At 39.6% G+C, this 17732-nt stretch overlaps 1 protein-coding gene across 1 annotated transcript in view; it reads right to left on the bottom strand.

Moving 5' to 3' along the window:
• WNK1 (WNK lysine deficient protein kinase 1) overlaps positions 1 to 17732 on the bottom strand; it is a 109054-nt gene that overhangs the window by 64063 nt on the left and 27259 nt on the right. The window contains 3 exon segments of the mRNA XM_040972197.1: positions 836 to 993; positions 3218 to 3438; positions 9375 to 9547. Of these exon segments, the coding sequence (XP_040828131.1) occupies positions 836 to 993; positions 3218 to 3438; positions 9375 to 9547 (552 nt within the window).

Below are 17732 nucleotides of genomic sequence, written 5' to 3' on the forward strand. Positions count from 1 at the left end.
CTCAAAAAGTACTGATATGGGACGTGGGAATCCCAGGCAGTGGCTTAACTTGTTGTGTCACAAGTCCTGCTCCTAAAATGCAATTTAAAAATCAGACCTCCTAATATGTTAAAATCCAATGAAACTGCATCATTAAAAATATGTCCAGTTGTGGGTGGTTAATCTAGAAATCAGTGTTTCTCACCGAGTCCCAGCTCTGACAGGAATGTCAATGTAGACTCTTCGGGAAGAGGGGTGATGACTAAAGTAGCTAGCTTCCTGCCATCGTGTGGGAAACATGCATTACTTAATTGCATACTCAGTTCCTGGCTTCAGTTTAAGAAATGAGTTAATGAGGGGCTGGCACTGTGGCACAACAGGTTAAGCATTAGCTTGCAATGCTGGAATCCCATATGGGCATTGGTGTGAGTCCTGACTGACCCATTTCTGATCTAGCTTCCTGCTAATGCCCTGGCAAAGCAGCGGAGGCTAGTGCAAGAGCTTGTGCTTCTGCTTATCGTGTCAGAAATCCAGATGAAGCTCCGGCTTCATTCTTCAGGATGCTGTGGTCATATGCGGAGTGAATCAGTGGATGGAAGATCTTTCTCTAACTTTCAAATAAATAAAACAATTCTTCAATAGGTGGTTTTGTATAATAACAAAAGTTTAAATGAATACAAGCAAGGTCCAGGATAAACTGAAGGCTCTTTGTCCCACTTTCAATCACCCTTCTCTGCCCTCTAACACCTTCCTCAGTGTGCTTTCTACTACCGCTCTCTTTGTATGACTTGATGTTATTCAGCTGAAGACTGCATTGGATCTGACTCCAGATCACCAACAGTTAGGGGAGACTTACACTGGTCACTCGGCGGTAGATCTGGGCAGCATTTTGGCACTCAGAGTATGGATATTCGGACGTAGCCATCTCAAGCATGCACATTCCAAAAGCATACACATCAACGGATTCATCGTATTTCTCCTCATACATCTCAGGGGCCATGAACTCTGGGGTACCTTAAATTAAAAGAACGATTCAGACTCAGTGTGAGCAGAAGCTGGCAGACGTCACTCACTGAGGGGTGGGGAGAAGCACAGGTCAACCTGTGGAGAGAAAAAATTGGAAGGGGAAAAGAAAGGAAGAACAAAAGAAATCAGGGAAGGGGGGGAGGGAAAAATCTTTTTAGTATTTTCATCAAATATCTTAGAGAAGAACTACTCTTTGGCCTTCACAAGAAGTTGGAACACGGTCTACTGGCCATTTCTGTACTCCTTAAAAGGATCCTGCCATATAATATGTCAAAGTAACATAACTCACATTGAAAATAGAAAGAAAATGCAACCAACTACCAAAGTATAAAGCAAGTATGAAGGAATGTAACTGTAAGATACAACAATGGGTTAAAAAAGATCAAAATACTTGTCTGCCCCCTGCTGTATGGGAACTGTAAGGCAGACATTTACAATCAGATTCTCGCCTGAAGATTGACAGCAGTTTCATTTTGAAAATTGAGCTTGCAATGAAAAACTCAATAATCATTAGGTTCTCAAAAATAAAAGTGCAGCTACCTACAAAGGCCACTCACCAAAGCCCTTTTCTTCATATACTTACCCTTCCACACAAATAAGCCTACTGCTGACAGAAGATATACAGTGAGGAGAATTCTACAGGCAAAACAAACAAACACACACACACACACACACACACAGAACCTGAATACAAACTGGCTTATGAACAGTGTGTGAGAATCCATAGACTAGGTTTTGTAATACTCTAAATTATGAGTCTAAAAGTGTAAGGAATTTCTAAGAACAGATTTGTGCACTGCAAATCAACAAGAACAAAAACACAAAACATCTAGATCTAGAGATTAAGATCTATGGAGATTTTGGAATCACAGAAATATTTCCTGTGAAGAATACAAAAAGGAAATTCTATTATAAATAATTTCTTTTCATCTTATTTGTTCATGTATTATAAGAAAATGTAAAAACAGCATTCTAAATCATGCTTACATAATATTCTGAGAATATAAATTTTTTAAATGTGCAAATTGCTAATGTTCTAACATTTTTCCTATTAATATCAAGGATTCTAGCCCAAATAAAAATTAGAGGGTTTCCTCAGTTGCTACTTGTTAAGGAGAATAAAATAGATCTAAATATTTTAAGGTTTTAAATTTTGATACAGTCCTAAGAGAGAAAAAAGTTTATCAAACAGGGACTAAATTATTTTCCCAGCTGTAACTTTTTGACTCTGAAAAGGTAGTTTTACTCTTTAGAATCTCAACACAGGGTGATTTTTCCCCAGAAGAAGACACAGAATAGCATCTGAAGTTGGGACTAGAAGTACAGGCAGGGAGTATGCCAGCAGTATTCAATGGACAAAAGCCAGCAATGATGCTAAATAATTCTGTCACACAAAATACAGCTTCCAACAACAAAAAGAACTGTACAATCCAAAATTCCAGAATTACTGACATTAAAAAACTGTTTTAATACCAAAAATTTGAATGAATCAAAGTGAAAAGCATATAAAACCAACTTTTCAGAATTTACTATTATAATTTCACATTTTTTTCCATTTTAACAGGCAGACACTTTTGAATACATATATCCAACAGACATTTTAGAAACTAAACTACATACAACTTCTATTTCTGGAGTGTGTGTTATGGCAAAACCAGTTTAATTGCCACTTCACACTGGTATCCCATATTGTTGTACACGGAAAGCTAGCAGATGTTCCAAATATCTGGACCCCTGTAATGCCATCCAGGTGGGATGGCATTACAGCTTGGGCTGGCCCAGCACTGCTCAGTGTAGCCATGCGAGACTTACACTGGAAGTATCATGAATCAGTGGAAGAAAAGATCTTTCTCCCTACCATTATGCCTGTTAAAAAACTCCAATTCTTATACGAAGGAAAAACACATTAGTTACAAAACCACTGCATAATATTAAGAATCAACAGGATGACTCAATGAGACTACCGTATGAGGTTTTGTCAATAAGGTTTATGTTACTTCTCTGCATTTAACATTATAAAACATGAACAGTTCAAAAAATAATTCTACAGGCATAAATTCAGAGAATTCCAAATCCCATAAGTAGAACTGATCCTGCTGTTGCTTCAAGTTACAAAGTTTTGTGTTATTTAATAAAAGCTCTGACAGGGTCAAGTTTCCAAATAAAAGAAATCAGAAGCCCAGTCTGGCTCCCAGGTATATTTGAAACATACCTATCACACTCTTGGCAAAAGAAGCGCGTTTCAGGGTTGCCAAACCAAGGTCTCCAATCTTGACTGAGCCTGTAGGGCCAGTGATAAAGATGTTGTCACATTTAAGATCACGGTGAATAATAGGCGGAGTTCGAGTATGAAGAAACTGAAGTCCTTTGAGGATCTGCCGGCACCAGCTTCTCAGAACTTTGATCTTCATCACTTTAAACCTTTTCAGGTACCTGGAAGGCACCAAACAAGTTATCAATGATATGAGCCTGTTGCTTTGAAGAATTCCATTAAATGCTAGCACACCAGAGACAGGAATATCAAATTCAGAATATTATGATTCAGTAACCTTAAAGGTTAGTGATACTTTTATAAGGTTAAAAGGGTGTAGCAAAGTTTAAAATGAATATTACAAAAAACAGAAAAACAAGTCTCTAAGAACATCTTTCATTTAAACAGGTATAGGATTAAGCAACTAAACTTATTTACTGTTTACTACTAAAATGACTAGGAGGTAGAAGACAAAGAGTTCTGCTTCTGGTAAATTGTAGGGGAGCTCTTATCAATACAGCTATATTTATAAAATACAAAAACATAAAACTGTTTGAAAATAAGGACAGCAATTAAAACCAGTCATAAATGGAAAAGCTCACAGTGAGAATGAAGAGAACGGAATGCTCGAGCTTCCTACCTTTTTATACCTTTTCACAGAAGCAAGGGCCTTAATCTAACTGTATATACAGGTCAGCTAAAATCCAGACAGAACAACACTGAGAACAGTGCCAATAAAGTATCTACTAGTCAAATGTGACAATATCTAAGTGTAGACTAATTAAAGTAAAAATATGTATCTTTATTGCACTAGACACATTTCAAGTAAACCAACAGTCAGACACGGTACCATTTGGGACAATACAGATTGTAGAACAATCCCACCACTGCAGAAAAGTTCTATTGGACAATGGAGATTTACAAAGGAGAAAATCCTAGAAAACAAGCACAGAAGGAAAACTTCAAATTCTGAATACATGTTCTCTCTCTCCCCAAATCTCCAGTTGATGTCTGAATTATACATATGTGGGACAGATTCCAAATAGCCTAGTTGAAGTCGGGATGGAGTTCCAATTCACATTTTGTATGAACTTCTGGGGGAAAAAAACAAACAGCACTAGAAAATGTTAAATAGAAAATTTTTCTCAAGACTTTGATAATACATTAGATTGCTTAGAGAAAAATATCCAAAACTATTAGAGTCTGTAGAAATGTAAATGTTATTGAAATTACAGCATGAGAGCCTGGGTAGCTCAATGGCTAAATTCTCACCTTGCAAGCACCGGGATCCCATATGGGCACTGATTTGTGTCCCAGCTCCTCACTTCCCACCCAGCTTCCCGTTTATGGCCCTTGAAAGCAGTGCAGGAAGGCCCCAAACCCTGCACCCAACTGGGAGACCTAGAAGAAGTTCCTGGTTCCTGGTTCCTGACTGCCACATAGCAGCCATTTGGGGAGTTTACCCCAGGAAGATGAACTAAAGACCTCTCTGTCTCTCCTCTCTGTAAATCTGCCTTTACAATAAAAATAAATAATCTTTTTCTTTTTTAATTACAGCACAAAGACAAAGTGTTAGGCTAAATCAAAATCTATTTGTGCACGAGTTGCATCTCATATTAAATTGTGCTTTACAGGCCATAAATGGATTGTCAAAGATACATACACAACCCATAAAGGCTGCAAAAGCAAACAAAGTCAAAAACAAACAAACAAAAAAACCACATACCAGGAGATCCAGCTCTAAGCAAATAGTGAACTAGAATGAAATTCTACCTCATTTCGATAAAGAAAATTAATAGCAAGAGTAGGTTTTATAGATTAAAAATTAAATCATAACAATGATCTTGAGATGCAGAGGAAGGGCTGCATGAGAAGGAAGAAGTAAAAACATTTTTCTTTTAAAAAGATGGAACTGTTCTACATCTTAACAAGTGAATGTTTTTGTAAAGTGAGTGAATTATAACAATTATGATTTATGCTTTTTATTATGTATGTATAAGTTTAATTGTGATGAAAAAATATATAAATATCAGGGCTCTTCTGAAGCGCATTTATTTGGGAATGAATGAGGTAGACTCATGGGAGATGGAGATAGACCTAACGTCACAGTGCAAGTGTAGTGAAGTTGGTCATGGTGATCTTACCTGAAGAACTGAACAATTTTCTAATACCATGTTCTCTCTCACTCGCTTTTAAACTATTCTTAAAGCACCTCTATTTACAGAAAACCTTCCTATCACGGGGCAGGTATTGTGGCAAAATGGATTAACTTTTCACTTGTGATGTAAGCATTCTCTACCAAAGTGCCAGTTCTGGCCCTGGCTATTCTCCTCTCACCCCAGCTTCCTGACACTCTGCCTGGGAAGGCCGCACAAGATGCCTCAATGCCTCAGGCCCTGCGACCCACGGAGAAGAGCCCATCCGACTTTCTGATTCTCAGCTTTGGTCTGATCCAGTCCTGGACAACGTGGCCATTTGCGGAGTATACCAGAGGATGCAAGACCTCTTTCAAACAAAATAAATGAATAAATAAATGTTTTAAAAGAAGAAACAAAACCTTTCTACTCATTAGGACCTAGTATAGATTACCCCATTCATCAAGAATACATTATATTTTCTTCTCACTTGGTATTAAAATGAAAATTGCATAAACTCTTTTACCTTTCATTTTAGAAGCATATTTTAAAGGACACATGTACATATGTGACCCTGAAGCACTGTCTGAAAAGTGAGAATATAGACGAGACCCAATCCATCTCATGAACTATAAATGCAACATTCTTATATCAGAGAGGCTAAATAAGGTGAGAATAAGAAGTTGTAGTAAAAACAGAGATATCTGTTCATTTAAAAACACCTCAATTAGTCACGTTGAGGGAAAAAAAGTGATAACCAGATGCACATTACAGATAGGGCACTAAAAGAAAAAACAACAAAACAAAAACACCACAGGTCTGGGGGCAGGTATTCTAGCTATTTGGGTCTAGCAGTTGAGCTGCCAATTTGAATTGTACATCATAGTGCTCTATTAATCAATTCTGGATCCTTATTCCAAAACCTCTTGCTAACACAATCCTGGGAGGTACCAGGAACAGCTCCAATAGTTGGGGTCCTTGTCACCCAAGGTGAAGATCCCGTTTGAGTTCACAGCTTTGCCCAGTCCTGAACTGTCACAGGCACCAGGGGAGTGAATTGGTGGATAGCATGCGTATCTCTCTCTTCTTCTCTGCAACTCACGACCTGTCCCATATTGAAGTGTCCGTTTGAGTACTAACTGTCTGCTCTGCTTCCAACGAAACTTTCTGCTAATGCATCCTGGAAGGCAGCAAATGATGGTCCCAAGGAGTGATGTCCCTGCCCCCCGCACTGGAGGCTCAGATGAAGTTCCTGGTTTTTGCCTTGCTCAGCCCTGACTGTTGCAGGTATCTGGGGAGTGAACCAGTGGATAAAATCTCTTTCAAATAAACAAACAAATAAATGAAAGGAAGGAAGGAAAGCCTGTATATATCCTCTGTGTGAGCTATCATTTTCTCACTTTACACTATTCTTTAACTTAACTGCTGAAGTTTAAAATTAAGTTTGCTCTCATTTCTAGTTCCTCGATTCTCTTAAAACTTGCTTAGGGGTTAGCACAAGGGTATCACTGGTTGATCCTCCCTCTGCAAGCACTAGCATCCCACATGGCCTAGCTGCTCCACTCTCCATCTGGCTCCTGCCCAGGATCTGCGAAAGCCTTGAGCCCCGTGTGGGAGACCTGCAAGAAGCTCTGACTTCTGGTTTTGGATTCCTTCAGCTCCAGCCATTGCAGCCACATGGGGAATGAACCAGTGGACGGAAGATCATTCTCTCTGTAAATCTGCCTTTCCTTTAATAAACACGAGTAACTCAAATATTCATTTGGCATTCATTTTTAGACTTATCCATAGTATCTTTAATTGTTGTTCTGCTATTTTCCAATTGTGTCTGTTTAGTCTTACCAATATGATTTATAATTTGTGGGGGTTTTCTTTGCTTCTAAGCCAACAAGCATTGGCTTAGCATTCTTATACCATTCAGGTAGAAAAATCTGCACACTAAAGTCATCTATATGACATGGAAGAATGCTCAATAACTATGAACACTGCAAACATTTGAAGAGGTAAAATGGACAAGATATGGAAATTTTCATTTTTAAAAAATGGACTGCTTTCCATCCACAGTCTTGAGCAAAGGAGCAAACTCCTTGTAGTGGTGTCAAATAGCTGTGGTGCGAAGTTCTCCCTTTGCACAGATATTTCCATTTTCTGACAAAGCCTGAGTTCCTACTCTCCACTTCACTGAATATCAAGGTCTTTTGTCATTGTATGAACATTACAACTACAACAATCTATACTCCTCAAGCCCAATACATGGCATGAAATCCCAACAGACAGCTAGGAAATGTACTTTGAGTAACATTACCTCGTCTTCATTTTTTTAATCTGGGGTTATCTTTTCCCTCCTTGAAGCTTCAGTACTTACTGGAAAAGCGCTGATCAAAATTCACATTTTAGTTTATTGTTAGGGAACAGCCACACCAGCAGGGATAAGTCCCCTGTATTACTACCCAAAGTCTCTCTAAATAGTTCATGAAACAAGTTAAATATTGTAGGATATTCTTAAGCATGATTGACAGACTTCTGACAACCAAGTATCCAAACCAGTGAAGACTCTCATCGTGCATAAACAAACATAAATACCACAATTCTCCATAAGTCATCCAAATAATTATCAAGTTTCAGATACAGTGCTAGGTAGCACAGTTTAGTAGAGGAAACAGACACGTGAATAACAAGAAACCTGGATTACTAGAAAGTAGAGGATACCACTGACAGAACTGGAAAAGGCAGGCAGTGAAAATAAGGACCACAGGAAACAAACGCTCTGTTGGCCTTTTGTCATATTATTAATCTTGAGTTTCCAAGGGTATGTTCAAGTTGACTATATCCCAGAGATATAATACTATGTTTCAAAGTAGCACTAATCAGGCCAGGCCCGGTGCGGTGGCGCAAGTGGTTAAAGGTCCTCGCCTTGCACGCCTGGGATCCCATATGGGCACCGGTTCTAATCCCGGCAGCCCTGCTTCCCTTCCAGCTCCCTGCCTGTGGCCTGGGAAAGCAGTCGAGGACGGCCCAAAGCTTTGGGAACCTGCACCCATGTGGGAGACCCGGAAGAGGCTCCTGGCTTCGGATCGGCATAGTATCGGCCCGTTGCGCTCACTTGGGGAGTGAATCATCGGACAGAAGATCTTCCTCTCTGTCTCTCCTCTCTGTATATCTGCCTTTCCAATAAAAAAATAATAAAAAATAAATCTTTAACAAAGTAGCACTAATCAGCCCAAGTGCTGGGATTATTCAACATCTTAAATATGTTAAACACATTCTAAATTATAATAGATTATGTGGAAATTAATTAGCTCATTGGAGTAATTTTTGAAAGAGAATAAATACACACCATAGTTAAATATTTAAAAAACCAAGCCTCTCTAAAGTGAAAAACTTAAACCATATAATAGGTTCTCTGACTGCAAACAGATCAATTAAATCTGGGATTCCAAAAGCATACTCTTTTACCTAACATTCTTAATGAGTAATGGAATTTTTGCACTTTCATCTGTTTCCCTGAAAGAGAAAACAGATCTAACTCTTTTGGCTTAAATCTCACACAATGGGAAACGGAACTGAAAGTGTTTTTTTGGTGATCATTATTGCAATATAATTTGCATATAACATAATTGCATCAAAAAACAATACAAAGAAAATTGATGAGGTACCTAAGTAAAATGTAATCTCATTTTAACCACTAGAGGGCTGTCTTTACATTTTATTTTTGCTCACTTAGCCACTCAGTTTTGGAAATATGAATCAATATAACTTAAAGTAATTAGATAAATCCTGCAGCAGCTTTTTATTTCAAACTTTATCAACAAATAATTATCAAATCACCTCACATGTAAGAGGACTACGTGAACAAGAAGATATACTCACTAGTATACTATACATCCTTCTTGGGCTGAGCGACAAAGCTAGCAGTAGTGGCTGTGAAATAAAATCAGATTCTCCCAGCTCCTGGTCAGTTTTTGCAATATTAACAGACTTACGTTTTAAGCGTTCCAGATGTCATAAGTTCAGTCACCAAAACAATGCACTTCTTCCCTTTCACAGTGGATTCCCAGGAATCATAGAATCGAACAATATTGGGGTGCTGAAGCCCCTTTAACATCTCAGCCTCTTCTTTAAATCTCTGCCTCTCAGACTTGGTTAACTTTCGATCCTAAAATCAAACGCAAAACAGAATATTGTTTAAAATATTAAGTCATACTGTTAAAATTCAGATGCTACACATGTACTAAATCATCAACAATATTAAAAAGGCAACACTAAAGTGTTTAATAACAAGTCTAGTTCACAAGTCTAGTCCAGCCGAAGGGGTAAAAGGGAGGAAAGTACTCAATTTACTATTTTTTTTTTTACAACATTGTATATTCTGAGTTGTTTTGCGAATTAAAAAGAGACTAGGGGCAGGAATTACGGCATCATCAAGTTAAGCTGATGCTTGGGTACCTCCATCCCATACTTAAGTGTCCACTCAAGCGCCCACTCCCTACTCACATGTCTGGGAAATGGCAGATGATGGCTCCTTGCTTAAATCCCTAACACCCATGTGGCAGACCCAGAAAAAGTCCCTGGCTCCTGGGTTAGGCTTGGGCTAGCCATTTGGGAAGTAAAACAGTGTTAGAAAATCTCTCTGCAGCTCTCTGCTGCTCAAATAAAAGAGGAGAAAAAAAAGAGAGAGAGAAGAAAGAATGAGGAGAAAGAAGAGGAAGAAGGAGAAGGAATTAAAAAGGAGGTAGGCCCAGCACAGCAGCCCAGTGGCTGAAGTCCTCGCCTTACACACATACACGCCATATCTATCTGATCCCGGCAGCTCCACTTCCCACCTAGCTCCCTGCTTGTGGCCTGGGAAAGCAGCCAAGGACGGTCCAGAGCCTTGGGACCCTGCACCCGCGTGGAACACTGGAAAGAAGTTCCTGGATCCTGGCTTCAGATTAGCTCACTTGGGGAGTGAACCAGCAGACAGAAGATTTTTCTCTCTGTAATATCTGCCTTCCCAATAACTTTTTTAAAAGTTTAAAAAAAACAAGGAGGAGGAAGAGGGAAAACAAACTGTATATATCCAAGCATGCAATACAGATCTTAAACATACACCATAAAATAACGTTTATTGTATTGTTAAGTAATTAGTTATCTAAAGCTCTCCATGTAACTAGCTTGCTTTCTTATTCTTACTCCTTACTTTTGAATAAGCACTACCCTGAATTTGAACCACTTATTATTATGTGGGTTTTCATACTGTGAATGAAATATCTGATCATACTTTATATGCTTCCCCATTATGGAATCTTGATGAGCTGTTTCTCATTTGGGGCTACTATAATATTGCAAATAATAGTGCAATGTTAATAATCTCTATGGACATATTTGTAAGAGTTATCTATAGGATTCTGTTTTAGAGTGCACAACCTATTTACAGTTTATGAACCTGAGAGAAAATATACCTTTACTCTTCATTAATCTGAAATGAAAATGCACTATTGGAGTAGGTGTTTGGCCCAATGGCTTAGACATCACTTGGGGCACTCACATTCAAGTGCCTGGGTGCGAGTCCAGCTCTGTGCCAGGTTCCAGCTTCCTGCACACCCTGGTGGGCAACAAGTGACGCCACCTGTCTGCAATTTCCTAAGCAAGTTCCTGGCTGCTTGCCAGGGACAACCAGACCTACTGGTGTCATTTGGGAAGTGAACCAGCAGGTGGCAGCAGATTCCTCCCTCTAATACATTTGTCCATCTAGTGGTTCATTTCCCCCAAAAGACTACAGCAGCTGGAGCTGTGCTGCTTCACAGCAGAAGCCAGCAGCTTCCTCCAGCTATCTCGCGCTGCTGCATGGGCAGGAGCACCTGGCCATCCCCTGCTGCCTTCCTAGGCATACCAGCAGGGAGATGGCCTGGAAATGGAGCAACCAGGGCTTACAGTGGCACGCACACAGGCAGCATCTTTTACCTACTAAATCACTTGTAAAAAGTTTTTGATATTTCCTTTAATTTCAAAATATACATCTAGTAGTATTTAGTATTATCTGTGATTTTGTCCACCAAAAGCTTTAATATTACATAGTAAAGGTTACAGGAATCTCAAAATGATTTTACACACTAATCATTACTTTGAGGTTATGTTAACAACCAGACCTCCCACTAGATATTACTGTGTGCATTAATGATGAATACACTATCACAGCATTTAAAACAATGACTTTTGCTAACTTCCAAGGCAACAGTATTAGGTGAGGCCTTTGGGGAGATCATTAGGTGATGCAAAAGGTGATTACCATTCTCATAAAAAAGGACCCAAGGGAACTATGAGAACAGAGCTAGAAGATACCAGCTATGAACCAGAGCGAGTCATCAGTAGATGCCTCTACACTGGCACATTTCTAAAACTGTGAGAAATTCCTATTATTATTTTTTTAACTTATTCATTTTATTGGAAAGGTGGATGTACAGAGTAGAGAGACAGAAAGATCTCCCATCTGCTAGTTCATTCCTCAATGGCCAAACAGCCAAGACACTGTTCCTTTTTTAGAACATTCTTTCCAGCATTATCAAGTTGGATAACCTTGGGAACTTAATATACTCTCACATTTATCACCTTTGGTATACACTATAGCAAATATAGCTAATCCACTCTATCCATTTAATTCATTTCTTTCTACTTACACTAAGTTGTTTTGACAGCCTTATGAATAAAACCAAAGACCACTGTAACACATAACATGCAGTTCCAGACTGCTGGGAGTAGCTAGGTAACAGATAAAACAACTGTTCATTTCAGTACCATTCAAGTGACAGTACATAGATTATTTGTTGATGCAATTTTTCTCTTGAGTGAGAAAAGCACTGCTAATGCTTGGGAACAACAGCATTATAGCAATTCGCACATATTCAGACCCTTATTTTCAGAAATTAATTTATTTTATACATTCTCTACCAGGATTCTTCACTCTATACCCTCATATGTCAGTATTTCTAAAGTAGCAATTCCCTATCTTCGTACTGCTCGTGTTGACTCAGAAGCAAAATTTCCACACCAATACAACTGAAGCAGTGAGACTGGTTTTCATTAAACAAATTTTAAGTCTTCATTTTATTAATTAACAACTGCAGCCCAAAAATCTTTTGGTCCGTAAGTCAATATTTGAAATTCTATAGCACTTATTTTTAGCAACAGGTATTCAAGGTTTTACTGCTAAGTTAAGACCACATATGATATGTCTACCTATCAAAATATGGGTGGAGAAAAGTGTCTGGAGTTCCTTGATTATGAGTCCTCCCTCCTTATCGCTTTCTGCACCCTCTGACTTAGCAAAGATCTGGGGATCCATTCAGTCATTTGAAGTGATACTAATTGCTGCTGGGTATTGGAATATAGCAATAAAAGCTTGTCTCCAGGCATAAAGTAGAGCAGCTTGAAACACTGTTGTACCACACAGCATGGTTACAGGTACTATTTACAGGGGAAAAAGCACTTGGAGAATTATTCTGTATTTTAAACAAATAGATCATACAAGTGATTAATTAATACAGACTATATGGTAAAATAGCAATTTAAAGAAGACATCATTTATTATTTATTAACTTATTAACTACTCTTGAAAACTTTAGAATAATTTGAGATTGAAGGCCTAGAAATGGTTTGGAAAAGAACTACCAGAAGCAAATAACGATTCACATGCAAAAAATCTTAGCTATTAAAAGCAACAAAAGACTATTAGGGTCTTTGAGGTGTTTTGAAACAGGGTATGAAAAATTTTGCCTAACAGGGGTCAACCAGGCTGGGCCAGTCACATCACCCGTTGGTAAATCACCTCCCCTACCCTCACCTCCACCATAGAAGGGGGCATTTGTAAAGCAACGGATTAAGTCACATTTTTTTCTTCAAAGATTTATTTATTTTTATTGGAGAGTCAGAGATACAGAGAGGAGGAGAGACTGAGAGGAAGATCTTCCATCCACTGATTCACTCCCCAGGTGCCCACAAAGGTTGGAGCTGAGCCAATCTGAAGCTAGGAGCCCTCCGCCATGGTGGGGGTGAGGTCAGGGGTGGTGATTTAAGTAAACAGTGTGTTCCAGGCTTTTCTACACAGTAATGTTTAAGGAGTTATTCTGGGAGTCTTTATCAGATAGGTAAAGCAATAGCCTAAAGTGCCAGCATCCAATATAGGCGCTGGTTCCTGTTACAGCTGCTATACTTCAATCCAGCTCCCTGCTAATGTGCCTGGGAAGCAGTGGAAGACAGTCCAAGTGCTTCGGCCTCTGCACCCATACAGGAGAAATGGAAGAATCTCCTGGTTCTGGGTAGCCAACTAGGAAATGAACCACAGAATGGAAGATCTCTCCCCTTGCTATTCCTCTCTAACTCTGCCTTTTAAATAAATAAATAAATCTTTCAAAAAAAAAAAGTTACCCTGAAATAGTACCTGTCTCAGAAGTATCCCCCACCCCCGCAAAAAGTCTCCAAAAGCCCCTAATTATTAAAACTTCTCCATCAGTTCCTTCTTCCCAACATGGCTCATCTTTATTTGTACTTCATTTACTTGCAAAAGTTTGTTTCGAAACAGAAAGAAGAAAAATATATCTACAAGAGAAAATAAGTTCTCAAACCAGATGTCTACTAATTTATATGCTCTGCGCTTTCTCTTCTTCACTTCATCCCCGAATCAGAACCATAAACAAACTCGGGGCCCGAGTCTCCCTAGTTCTCTCTTGGGGATGGATGAAGGCCAGGAACAGGACCATGGAAATCACACAAAGGTCTGAACTGTTTGATAAAGCTTAATATAAATGCTCAAAATATAACAGATACTTATCAGAGTATTTCAAAAGTGCATGAAAGTGGGAATCTGGTCTCTTTTCATAGTATGCCAAAAAAAGATGTTACCTACACATGCATTTCAAAAACTCATGCCCGGGCTGGCATCCATGGCATACCAGGAGATGTTGATGCCTCTGCCTGCAGGGCGAGCAGCCCATATGAGCACAGGTTTGTACACTGGCTCTACTTCTGATCTAGCTGTCTGCTTATGGTTTGGGAAAGCAGCAGATGGCTCAAGTCTCTGTGCCTAGCCCCCATTGCTTCTGGCTTCATACCATCCCAGCTCTGGCCATTACAGTCATTTGTGACCAGTGGAAGATCTTTCTCTCTGTAACTCTGCTTTTCAAATAAAAATAAATCCTAAAAAAAAAAAAAAAAGCAAAAATATCATGCCAAAATAAACTTACACTTGTATTTCAATTTTTCAAACTTTAAACATGGACACCTGCCTCCATTTATTAGGTGAACCACATAAACATTTAATTCCATCAGAAAAATGCAGAGGCCAATGTAGTTGTGCAGCAAGCCAAGCTGCAGCTTGGAGCATCAGTATTCCACATTGCAGTGCAGGGTCCAGTTTCCTGCTCATGTGCCCTAGGAAAGCCGCAACAGACCGCCCAAATACCTGGGCCCCTGAAAACCCATGTGGGAGACTCAAAGGGAGATCTGTCTCCTGGCTTCCACCTGGCTCAGTCCATTTAGAGGAGGACTAACTTTCACTAGATCATTTACAAAATCCAAAGCAACAAGCAGCCTTTACCATAAATTTGGAAGGATTTTTAAATTGAAACAGGAAGTTATTTTAATTTGAATGTGAAGGCAGCTAATAATAGAGCTAAACCTCAACTATTATAGGTAGAACTTTACACTGAAGTAACGCTTTCCAACGAAAGCAAAAAGGCAGATATGGGAAAGTGAACAAAGACAGAATAAATTTGCAAAGATTCTGCTTATGTTAGAAAGGAAATTTTACATTTTGGGAAAATATGTTACTTATTAGTAGAAAAGGGGAAAATAAAAACTATTCTCCAAAGTTTTTATGAATGAAGGGCTGCCAAAAGGGAGACCAACATCACTTATAACACTGAGATAGTTATTATCATTGAAATTTACTGAATACTAGCCAAGTGGCTAAACTCCTCACCTTGCACACCTGGGATCCCATACGGGCGCCGGTTCTAATCTCGGAGGCCCCCACTTCCCATTCACCTCACTGCTTGTGGCCTAGGAAAACAGTTGAAGACAGCACAAAGCCTTGGCACCCTGCACCCACGTGGGGGCTGGGAGGAAGCTCCTGGCTCCTCTGGCTGTTGTGGCCATTTGGGGAGTGAATCATCTAGCGGAAGATCATTCTCTGTGTCTCTCCTCCTCTCTGTACATCTGCCTTTCCAATAAAAAGAAAGATAATCTTAAAACAAAAAAAGAAAATTTAATGACTACTCTGAAGAATCTGCCATTGGGGGCTGGATGCTGGCATCTCCTAAGCATCAGTCCAAATTTCAACTGCTCCAATTCTGATCCAGCTCCCTGCTAAGCTGCTTGGGAAAACAATGGATGACAATGTAGGTGTCTGGGGCCCTGCCACCCCTTTTGGAGACCTAATGGAGTTCCTGGCTTTGCTCAGCCTAACCCTGGCCAGGGCAGCCATTGGGGAGTCAATTAGAGGACAAAGACTTTCTCCCTCCTTCTCTGTGATTCTGCCTTTCAAATGTATAGATAATTTGTGCACTGCTTTTTTTTTTTTCCTAAAATACTTTTCCTATCAGCTCGATTTTGTTGTTGTTTTTCAGGTTGATTTAATTACATTGGAAAGACAGATTCATTTAGAGAGAGAAGAAACAGACAGGAAGATCTTCCATCTGCTGGGTCACTCCCCAAATGGCAGCTACGGCCAGAGCTGAGCAATCTAAAGCCAGGAGCCACGGGCTGGTTCTGGGTCTCCCACATGGGTGCAGAGTCCCAAGGCTTTGGGACATCCTCCGCTGCTTTCCATGGCCATAAGCCAGATCAGAAGTGGAGCGGTGGGTACTTGCAGGCTGAGGATTATCCCACAGAGCACTCACACCAGCCCTGACATTTTGATCAAAATCTCAATACAGTAAATCCCCAAAGCTGTAAACCACAAGGATTCTTGCCCGACACCCTAAACCCAGCAACTCAATCTCCACAGGAGGGAGCTTTTCGTTAACAACAAATCTGAAAACGACTACTACTACTATTACATCAAATCTAAATTTCAAAGTCACTTCATTCTCAATACTATCCAAAACAAAACTCACTACAAGATATGAGGAACTCCAAAGCAGCTGCCAACAGTTCTAGTTTCCTTTCCTATAAAACAGAAACACCATTTTTGTTGACTAAGAATTATTCAAATAACGTACTGCATATTACGTGCTCTTTGAAAACCATGGAAATATACACATTAAAAACATTATTTTAATGCTGGCTATCCTACTCACAGTGATTCTTATTCCCCAGACTATATCAGCAAACGCAACCGACACTTGGTCTTGTTTACATTATTAGCAAACAGGCTATTGAAGAAACCACCACAAGAAGTTAGTATATTCAGAACCTGAGATCCAGCAGAGGTGACTAAAGGAATTTTGTGTTCTAATTCCAACTGTTAAGTAAAAATACACACATGCATATTCTGGCTGATCTACTTGAGAAAGCAGAAGACGGCCAAGTGCAAGGCCCCTACCACCCGCGCAAAGGAAAGACCCAGAGTTCTGGGCCTGTGCTCTCAGCCTGAACCAGCTCCAGCTGTTGCAGCCATCTGGAAAGTGAACCACCAAAATGAAGACCTTTGTCTCTATCCCTCTGTCACTTTGCCTTCCAAATAAACAAACCTGTGGAGGGTAAAAAGGGAGTTTACATGATCAAGCAACGAGTATATGGAGAATGTAAATATTCTGAAATTTATGTAAACACTTTTAGGTGTACAGGAGTATAGAATAAACAGACATGCATATATGTATCTTCCATATTGGTTGCTTAATGTTTCTGCCTTATTTGATTTTCTATGAGATAATACAGTAGTCTCTTCTTCATGGTCTTCCTTAAAATGGTTCCAACTATCGACAGTCTACCATGGAGCAAATGTACTAAAAGGAGAATTCCAGAAATAGTTCCCAAAAGACAACAGTACCACTGGTAGGCAGGGCACAGCACCGCACACGCAGTGCCCGGCATCCACTGGGGATCGTGTATCACCCACCAACAGAGACTGCGTAACCACCAGCAATGCTCTTCCTTCTCCCCAGAGCTATCACCTGCCCAGAATATGGCATTCTCATGCTACTGCACATTTTCAAATTCTTACAAAATTGTGTATGTACTCAGGAATGACTCAACTGGACTTATCAATATTCTAGGTTTTTTTTTTAAAGATTTATTTTTATTATTTTTTTAGTGGAAAGGCGGATATACAGAGAAGAGGAGAGACAGAGAGGAAGATCTTCCGTCCGATGATTCACTCCCCAAGTGAGCGCAACGGGCCGATACTATGCCGATCCGAAGCCAGG

The sequence above is a fragment of the Ochotona curzoniae genome, unplaced genomic scaffold (assembly GCF_017591425.1).
Source record: "Ochotona curzoniae isolate NIBS_2020 unplaced genomic scaffold, NIBS_Ocur_1.0 contig_2235, whole genome shotgun sequence".
Classification (NCBI taxonomy): domain Eukaryota; kingdom Metazoa; phylum Chordata; class Mammalia; order Lagomorpha; family Ochotonidae; genus Ochotona; species Ochotona curzoniae.